At 42.0% G+C, this 10418-nt stretch overlaps 1 protein-coding gene and 1 non-coding gene across 2 annotated transcripts in view; both read left to right on the plus strand.

Annotated features, from left to right (window-relative positions):
* Positions 1-3866: 3866 nt before the first annotated feature.
* Positions 3867-3977, plus strand: LOC111815807. Its single transcript, XR_002820442.1, has one exon. It is a non-coding gene; the product is annotated as a U6 spliceosomal RNA (small nuclear RNA).
* Positions 3978-7925: 3948 nt separating this feature from the next.
* The window catches only part of Znf597 (zinc finger protein 597), a 6284-nt gene continuing 3791 nt past the window's right edge, over positions 7926-10418 (plus strand). The window contains exons 1-3 of the mRNA XM_004628086.2: positions 7926-8003; positions 8160-8234; positions 8986-9112. Coding sequence (XP_004628143.1) covers positions 8202-8234; positions 8986-9112 — 160 coding nt within the window. The 5' untranslated portion in view covers positions 7926-8003; positions 8160-8201. The remainder of the gene's footprint in view (positions 8004-8159; positions 8235-8985; positions 9113-10418) is intronic.

The following is a 10418-nucleotide window of genomic DNA, read 5'->3' on the forward strand; positions in this document are numbered from 1 at the left end:
TGTGGCTCAGGCCTGTGATCCCAGCTCTGGGGAGGCTGAAAACTGAAAACTGGAGGATAACTACAAGGAGTTTGGGCTGTGTAGTAAGACCCTGTAAATGAATAATAATAACTTACTAGAATATGGATATTAATGCAGGAGGCAAAATCTTACCTGGGTCGTTGCTACTTAGTGTGGACTGTGATTCAGCATCAGCTGGGGACTTTTAAAAATACACAATCTCAGCCAGGTGAGTTGGTACAGGTCTGTAACCCTGGCATTCTGCAGGGTTCAGACAGGAGAATCTTCAGTTCCAGCCCAAACGGGCAATTTAGTGACTTAGTAAGATTAATTCAAAATAAAATATAAATAAAAGAGCTAAGAGTGCAAAAGCCCTGGGTTCAAACCCCAGTCAGGGTCAGGGGTGGGGACAGATAGAATCTCAAGACCCATCCATATTGAATCAGAATTTTCATTTAAGTCAAAATTGGCACTGAAGAGAATCCCTGGATAAAGTATAAGCACATTAAGTTTGAGAAGCAATCCCTAAGACTGGGTGATGGCAATTTAATTTTTTTTTTTTTTTGGTTTGTTTGTTTTTTGCAGTACCAGCGATTGAACTGAGGACCTTGTGCTTGCCAGGAAGGTGCTTATGCCACTGAGGTATATCCCCGGCCCCCAATTCAATTTTAAAAACACTTTTAAAACACAAATGAGAAAGTTACTCTTTCCTCAGGGCTTCCCATATATCACCCACAGTGGTACAAGATCTCATTTATGATCAGGAAATGGCACCATGTATTACTATAGGGATATGAAAAGTAGTCATCCTCTAAAATAAATTCCACCCCACCTCTGTTCCACAGTGGTTCCTCACTGGTTTGAGCAGTTTGGGTCATCCTTTTGTCATGTGGCTCAGTGATTAGCTCAGATGACCCCAGCAGAAGCAATAGAAGAAAGGGCATCTTCTGGTCACTAGCACTGGTTCAAGGATGATCCAGTCAGCTTGGAAGTACAGTACTGATGGGTCCTCTAAGCTTCTACCTTCCTGGTTTCACTCTTTCTCTCTGCTGTGTTTTGAAATACTACACTTGATCCTATTGCTACTAGCTTTGAGATTATTACCCTCTCCTGAAAGGAAAGTTCTGCTGCAACTGAAATTGCTCCATTGTGGAACTTGGGCAAAGTTTAATATAGATGCTGCTCAACTCATGATGGTATTGCATCCTGAGAAACAAAATTAGGGGTACAAAATATAGCAAGTTAAAATGTACATTTAAATGTGGTGGGCTAGGTGTAGTGGCACATGCCTGTAATCCTGGCATTTTAGGAGGCTGAGGCAGGAGGATTGCTGCAAGTTAGAGGCCAGCCTGAGCTACAAAGTGAGTTCAAAGTCAGCCTGAACTGCATAGTGAAACCCTGTATCAAGAACACAAAACAAACAAGCACAAACTAAATAAACGTGGCGATGCACACATACAATCCCAGCACTCAGAAGGTAAGGCAGGATGACTGATGAGAGTTCAAGGCCAGCCTGGGCTACACTGAGTTCAAGCCACCCTGAATTACACAGTGAGTACTTAACTCAAAAAGAAACATAAAACACCAAAAAGATGTATTTAATATATCTACCTACTGAATATTTTAGCCTAACCTACTTTAAATATGCTCAAAACTCTTATATTAACTTGCAATTTGGTAAAATCACCTACCACAAAGACTGTTACAATAAAATATTCACTACCTATTGTCTCATATAACTCATTAAATACCTGTATCTAAAAAATGCTGGCAACATCAGAAGGCTAAAGCAGAAGGATCATTGCAAGTTCAAGACCAGCCTGGGCTACAAAATGAGCTCAAGGCCAGCTGAACTGCACAGCAAAACCCTGTCTCAAAAAGAAAAAAAAAGTCAGCAATGTAATATATCAATTATTTATCCTCTGTACATGTGGCTTACTGAGAACAGCTTAGTGCAGCTGCTACTACCCAACATCTCACGAGTATTATACTAAATTCTGCTAGCCTGGGAAAAGACCAAAATATGGTTTCCACTTACTTTTTGAGTATTACTTTCGTATCACCGTAAAAGCCAAAGTTCTTAAGTGCAACTACAGTAAATTGGAGGGACCATCTATGTTTCCTCAGGAAAAATTCCTAGCATGTTGGTTAAAATTATTTTTAACTAACCAAATTTTAACTTTGAGGAAAAAATAACCCAGATTGTTTGCCAAAAAGATTTTACCGTTGTATTCTTATGCTAAGAGTGCAAGGATTTATACCTGCTGCAAATGGCCCACATCTTCACCAAAATGAAGTACAATTCTTTAACTCACAGTAATCTAAGTGAAAAGGATTATTTTTATATATACTTATGTTTGATCATTTTTTCAATTTCTATGAAATATTTGTATTTCATCTTTAATAATGAGTTTTAAAATTAATTTTATCAAAAAAAATAAAAAGAAAAAGAAAATTAATTTTATTGGGAAACATATCAATGAGACAGTTCCAAAACCAACAGGACAGTTTCAATAATTAATACAATGCATATTGTTATCTTCTTAGCAGTTATTCATAGTACAAGATACAGACACCATATCCTGTCCAAATACTATTAGTACAAATCTTTCTTTTCACTGAATTAAGAGAAAGTACCTGTATATCTATCCTATTTTGTATATACAGATACAAAATAGTCCTTCCCTCTTTTTTTTTTGTTTAGTATTCTTAGGGATGGTTATTCAAATGAGTTTTTTTAAACAAATGTGTCCAACAAGGTATTCTGTTGTTGGTTTAACTTGAGATTTGTCTAACATTAAAATGTTTTAGAAATTATGCACGTCTGTGGTCAATTTTTTTCAAAAAAGGATACATAGGGCCTACCAGATAGCTCAGTGGGCTAACGTGCCTGCTTCAGCAGAGCGTAGTGGCCAGGGTTTGATCCCCAATGTGCCATGCCAGCCCCACCCCCAGGGCGCACTGAGATGGTGACTGAGATTGGGTGTGGTGGCACATGCCTGTAATACTAGCACTTAGGACTGAAAACAGGAGGATCACTATAAGTCTGGTCTATGCAGTGAGACCCTGTATACCCTGTAGACCCTGTCCTAAATTGATAAAAAAAAAAAAAAAGATACATAGTGAAAATAAGAATCCTAGCTATGTATGACAGCACACACCTGTAATCCCAATACTTGGGAGACTGAGGCAGAAGGATTGATGTGTTTGAGGCCAGCCTGGGTTATACAGTGAGTTCAAGGCCAGCCTGTGCTACGTAACAAGAACCTATTGCAAACAAATAAGAGAAATAAGTTTCCCTCCCTGAGTACCAGAAGTTCCCAGGTAACGACAGTTTATCATTTTTCTGGAATCCTTCTAGAGATATTATTTACATGGACAAGCACTACATTTTTATAAATAAAAAGCGAAAACAAAAACAAAATAAATAAAAAGCAAATGTGGGGCCAGTGAGATAGCTCAGCAGACTAAGCACCTGCTTTGGCAAGTGCCAGGACCAGTGTTTGATCCCTGGTCCTGCATGCCGCACTGGCCATGCCCCACCCCCACCCCCAGGGTGCGCTGAACCAGCAACCAAGTCTGGGCATAATGGTACACATGGCACATGACTGTAATCTCAGTGCTGGGAGGCTGAAAACAAGAGGATCACTACGAGTCTGAGCTGCATAGTGAGATGAGATACATTTTTTTAAAAAAAAAAAAGTAAATGTGAGTGAGATGAAGGCCAAGATTCAAAACTGAGTTCTTTTCATTTCCTCTGTCCTCAGTTAGAGGCCAGGCACTGTAGGTAGAGATAGTGACAAAGACACACACTGCCTTGGACATGTGTGATTATGGTTTGATAAGGATTTCAAAAATGCATTTGTGTACTTGCTTTGGCAGCACATACACTAAAATTGGAATGATACTTAGAAGATCAGCATGGCCCCTGTACAAGGATGACATACGAATTCGTGAAGCATTCATTCCATATTTTTATAGCTAGAGACTGTATCAGTAAGTAAAATAAATCAGACCCACATGTGCAAACATCATATTGTCTCACTAGTGTGAGAACCTGAAAGTAAATAAATCTAAAAGTACAATAGATACTGTACAAAGGAAAGAATCTGTTCAAAGAGAAAGAAAAATTAGGATGGGGAAAAGGACGAAAGAAGGGAAAAAGATATATTTACGTATATATGCAGGATAGTTTGGATAATTGTACTACTGATTTCTGCTGGTCTACTGAAAGGAGCAGTTAAAGCTGAAAAAATTTTTTGCTTTTCTTTAATTTCTTATAACTCCCCCCCCCCAGTTTTGCAGGTTTATATCTGGTAACCTAAACTATTATCTATTACTTTATCCAATGAAATTTTGTATCATTTCTATTTTTTTTCTTGCCAAAACCAAAGGCATTTGTTATGCAAACAACAGAACTTCCAGAATGGAGTATGGGTGGATGCATATTTGGTTAAGTGCCTACTATGTGCTAAACACTGTGCCAGTCCTTTTAATAAATTTTCTTTTACTTCCTGAAAGTTAAGTATTAATGTCCCCATTTTACAATATGACACCCACCCAAGGTCTTTATAGAATGCAACACGAAACTCCTCTCCCCAGGGTCAGCACAGAGTGCCTGCCATGAAAGATGAAAACCAAGAAACACAAAAACAAAAAACTGGAACTGGGGAGATAGCTCGGTGGCCTAAGCACCTGCCTGGCAAGCACAAAGACCCGAGTTTGATCCCCAGACTCCCACATGCTGGCTCCGGAACCTCAGGTACACTGTGCCAGCCTGAAATGTAGCACACACCCATAATCCGAGCGCTGGGGAGGCTCAGACAGAAGGATCACTGATTTTGAGCTGCATAGCGAGACCCTGTATCAACAAAAAACAACAAAAAAATCTAATTGATCATCAAAACTAGTTCATCATTAAAAGCCATTGAGTCCTTCACTTGGAGCACAATTTTCCTGACTTACCCAGGAGGAAAGCCATGAGTTTTCAGAAACAGTCTTTTTGGGGAGACCGCTGAAAACCACTTTTTCAGGAGCCTGGAAACAAATCATGAAGAAGCTACTTCATGGCAAACTCTGTGGATGGTCCATTTGTTGATCAGCATCTGCCCTGAGTGGACTTTGCACCACCCTGGAACCACTCCCAAGGGAGTTGAAAGGTTTCAGGAGATTGGCATGAACTGGAGTAAATTATCCAGACTCATGGTTCTAGGGGGCTTGTTAATATCTGCATGGATCCAAACCAGGACACTAGGAACCAAATATTTTGCTTTCAAATAAATTCTCTCGGTGTGAAATGATGCAAGGGTATAAACTGGACCACCCAGGAAGATTCCACTTCCTGCAATAATAACCAAAGCAGAAGTGAAAAAGGATAACCTTGTGGGTACATAGCCCCTATGGAGGCAGTACAACAAAGTGTCTGTTTCTGTATTAATACTGTCTGTCACTGTACCCTGAGGCTGGGCTTACCAATCAAACTCACAAGAAATTGATGCTTAAATCAGATGTTTATTTGCTTACAGAGTGACTGGAATATTCTTATTCCTGTTTTGCTTAACAAACAAATATAATCATTTGCCCCCCTCCCAGGTAAGTAAAAGTCTTTGCTTTACTCTTATTACTCAGTGCTATAATTAAAAAAAATTTTTTTTAATGATTGGCAGATCAAAAATGGTTTTCACTTAAATAAGTTTACTCTATTAGGGCACTGTTCCAACACTCACAGGTTTGACTCCCTACCAGTAACTCTTTTCCCCTCTCAGACTGGCTCCATGCCTCATCCTTCGCAGTTCAACTTTTCTGTACACTGCAGTGCAGGAAGAGGCAAGGCACTGGCCATTCTACCTGTGACTCCTACGCCAGTAAGTCTCAGACATTTAAACCCCTGATCTCAGGAGTCTTAATCTGATATGTCCTCTGGGGGAGGAATTATGTAAGCGTGTAGTCCTCTATTTTATTATCTAAGCCATTGTTTCTTTCCTGTTCACATTGTGTCTAATCCTAATCTTCCAAGAGTCTCTCACAGAAACTTGTATTTTTAAATAATACTAGAAGGTCCACAATTATTCTCGGAAAACTAATTTGGCTGAAGCTGACAAACAGCAAAGTCCATTTTTGGTACTGGCATTAACATGCTGGAGGTACATTTTAGAGTTCAGGGCCTCTTTCCCATGAAGAGATACTCATTCAACTAGAGGTGAAACTAATTTTGAAATCTGAAAGTCTCTTGTTTTTAGTGAAAGTAAAATTTGCCCACATAAACAGGTAGCCACCATTTCCTCAATATGAGACTGGAGACCAGTGAATACCAGTTCTTTAATTGCTCAACCTCCCATGGAAGCTATAGGGAAGATAATCTTGTTTATCTAAGGCTTCAATACATGCTAGGTGCTTAGCTCTTCTTCACCATAGATGCTTCAAATTGTCATTATTCTCTTGCTGTCCTGGAAGCACCATTCTCTTTCATCTGGGACCCTCAAGTATCTCCTTTGTAAGCCATTTCCACAATGACTACTGCTTAGCTGTTAACGGATGCTACCAGTAATACTTTATCTTTTTTTTTTTTTTTCCACTTCTAACAGAGCTTTGATTTTTGTGTAATATATGGCCAGGGAAGGTAATAGGTCCTTATGAAGCACGCTGGACTAACTCCTATTACCACTACCACTGTCTTTTGTTTTTATAATGAATGAAGACATAATACACATCTATGTGTATTATATTGATGCCATTGTCACTTTCACCAAACTGCTAAGACTGACAGAGAAGAAACATGAAAGCATTGAGCTACTGATGTGTCACTGAGTCACTGAATTAACCAATGTCCTATCTTTGGGAATCATATATATATATATATATATTTTTTTTTTTAATTTTCTGTTACAGCTGAAACTATCCTATCGGTTATTTCACCAAACTCAACTACTTCTCAATTCTCATAATATTGTTTTATTAACCATACAACCATTCCCCAAGTAAAATAAGGAATATGTTGAAATGTACTCAGATTTCACGGAACATATCATTTTAGCTTTTTTCTCATCCTTCCCTACACCTTCATAAACTGAAGATTCCCTTAACATCATAATCTTTTAAGTTATCCTTTAAATAATGGAGGATAGGCATTGTAATCTCTTTGCACTTTTAAAAATTTATCCAGCTCACTCAAGCACTTTGCTGCGGTTTTCTAATTCCCAATCTACACCACAGCACCCAATGCCTGTAATATGGGGCCCGTCTGTCACTGGAGAAGGGTAAGTATGAGGTGATCAACGTATTGTGAAGCAAACCAGTGGCTCTATAACCCGACTTAAGTCCGCCGTGGCACCGAGTGTCGGTTCAGGATTCAGAGGTGGGCACAGTGCCCCACACTCTAGAATGTTTTGGGTCGGAAACCAGCCCTACCCGGGTTGGAAGCTTATGAGCGCAGAAAAACATCCCTTTATATTCCACCCCACTATCTGCTCTGGACACAGCGGCCGCTCAGGTCGAGGCCGGGCCCCTCAAGCACCTAACTCTACACACACGCTTAAGACCCGCCAGCCCCTGCTTCATACTCCCACAATTCGTTACCAACTCTGTCTTGAGTTCCAGAGTCTGTGTTCTTGTTCTTTTCCTCAGAAACATCGCACCTCTCTGGAGTCACCTTAACGCCGCACTTCAGCGGCTCTGTACGTCTGATCTCTGCGAGGAGACCCCGTGGGCGGAGCCGGAAATACTTGCGGGAAGAAACCGGGAACGCCACGCCCTCGCGGCTGCCGGCCGGGGTACCGGTCTTCAGTTAAGTTGCCTGATTGGTCTATTAAGAGGGACCACCCCCTGGGGCAGCTAGCCAATCATAGTGCAGCAAGGCAGCAGTGGCCGGGCACCGCAGCTTCCGGCGGCTTCCTCGCAGCCGGTGCGTGGGGAGCATGGGAGTTTTGTGGTGGCCGAGGCGACCGTTATCGCCTGTCGATTGGGCGACGTTTGCTGTTGCACCTGCCCGGGGAGGGCACGCAGCCGTAAGTGGGCATCCTTAGCGGATGAGCCGGAGAGAAGCTTTCGGTTCAGGTTTTCAAAGGAGCTTGAGAGTAATGAAGTTTTGGGTATCCTGAAGGTATTTAGGGGGATTCGGGTTCCACCGAAGACTTTTTCTTTCTCCTGGCACCTTTGTCTAGACATTCTCATGGCGACTTGAAGACGGCCTCCCCTCAGCTGAGATGGCGTCCACGCTCCCGACATCCGACCCCCAGGTGAGACGAGGTGCCTTTTCCCGGTGTACGCTCTGTCGCTGTTGTCCAGCCTCGGCTTGACGACTGCGGAGGGGGACTGGACCCAGCTGTCGCGATGGGAGTGTGCTTGGTACCTGGTAACCAGTTTGCAGGTGTCTTTGTCCATAGAGGTGGTTTATCAGCTTCCTCTTTTCAACATCACAACCAGGGAACACAGTCTAGGAGGAGGGAGGGGTTTGTAATAGTTTCCCAAAGTGTCTTTCTGGAATGCTTCTCAAAATTCCACATTTCTAGTCTTTGCACCTGTTGAATAATAACAAAGCCCAGGTGATTCTTAATCACACCACAGTCCATCTGAAGAAGCACTGAGCTTAGGGAAGAAGGAATAGACTGGGCAGAGCTGGACAGTGAGTATCACGGGGAGGAGACTGAATGGCAAAGGAAAGATGGTGGGAAAACCCTGGAACTTCTCTTGTGTGATTTTTTTCCCCCTCTTTTCTCTTAGAGCATCCTTGCTTAATGCTTACCCTTTTTCCTTTCCTCTTCTATGGAAGATGCATTTTACCACAGCCTTAAAACAAATGTCCCTGTTTACTCTCTCCTTTCAGAACCCACGTCTAGAACCTGTTTCTACCCCATCTCAGCTCTGAGGAACCTTTCCTCTGCTTCGTTGTAGCTGATGTTTTCAGCTCTTACTAGCCTTCCCAGACTGAGGGACCGATTGACCCATCTTGTACCTCTTGCCCTGAGATGGCCTCTCATGTTGTTTCAGGAGCCAATACTATTTGAAGATCTGGCTGTGTATTTTTCTCAAGAGGAGTGTGTAAGTCTGCACGCTGCCGAGAGGTCCCTTAGCAGAGAGTTCACTCAGGAGTGTTTCAAGGATGTGGCCTTGATGGGTAAGGCAGTTTTTCCTATATCTGTGAACTTTTCATCAGTTCTAGGAGGATTTGACACCTTGTCCACGTGTTGTGATGATGATACAGGACCTATTCCTGGGCATTTTGCAAGAGATCAAAATATACAGTAATGTTTACATTTTAGGAATTCAAGGGCCAGCGAGATAGCTCAGACAACTGAGCGCCTGCTTAGGCAAACATAGGGACCGAGTTTGATCCTTGGCACCACTTGCTGTGTTGGCCCCACCCCCGCCCCAGGGCATGCCGAACCAGCAACTGTTGGTGCACCTGTAATCCCAGCGCTGGGGATGCTGAGGGCAGGAGGATCACAAGTCCGAGCTGCGTAATGAGACCCTGCAACAACCAAACAGATTTAAAAAAAGAAAGAAAAAAAAAAGAAAGTGGCAAGAATGATAAGTATGTTCAAGGAGAGTAGAATATTTTGAGAAGGATTAATTAATGGAAATATCTTTTGTAATAAATTTTTAAAATTTAAACCTTCACCATATATTTCCATCACATCTTGTATATAGATATGGTAAGAAGTTTCATGAAAGAAGTTCCAGGAAAAAAAAGTACAAGAATAAGTTCCAAAATCTGAAATACTGGTTTTTGGGGGTTGTGTGTGTGTGAGGGAGAGATAGGTTCTTGCTATGTAGTTCAGGCTGGCCTTGAACTCACTATGTAGCCTAACATGGTGTAGAACTCTCAGCAGTGATCCTCCTGCCTCAGCCTCCCAAGTGCTGGGACTACAGGAATGTGTTATCCTGCCCAGCTCAGGAGATGACTTGATTGATTGATTGATTGATCGATCGATTGTGGTACCAGGGATTGAACTCTAGACCTTGCATTTGCCAGGCAAGCATTTATGCTGCTGAGCTATCTCCCTGGCCCTTTATTGTTTTTTGGTTTGTTTTGTTGTTTTGCGGGGGGGGGGGGCGCGTGTTGAGACAGGGTCTTGCTCTGTAGCCCAGGCTAACTTCAAAATCCCCTCAGTCTTCCTACCTTTCCCAAGTATGGGATTATAGACATGTGCCTCATGTTCAACAAGAGATGATGTGTGTGTGTGTGTGTGTGTGTGTGTGACAGGTCTCACTATATACAGGCTGGTCTTGAACTCACTGTGTGTGTGTGTGTGTGTGTGTGTGTGTGTGTGTGTATGTGACAGGTCTCACTATATACAGGCTGGTCTTGAACTCACTGTGTGTGTATGTGTGTGTGAGGTCTCACTATATACAGGCTGGTCTTAAACTCACTGTGTGTGTGTGTGTGTGTGTGTGTGTGTGAGGTCTCACTATATACAGGC

This window comes from Octodon degus, unplaced genomic scaffold, assembly GCF_000260255.1.
Source record: "Octodon degus isolate 3935 unplaced genomic scaffold, OctDeg1.0 scaffold00021, whole genome shotgun sequence".
In the NCBI taxonomy this organism is placed as follows: domain Eukaryota; kingdom Metazoa; phylum Chordata; class Mammalia; order Rodentia; family Octodontidae; genus Octodon; species Octodon degus.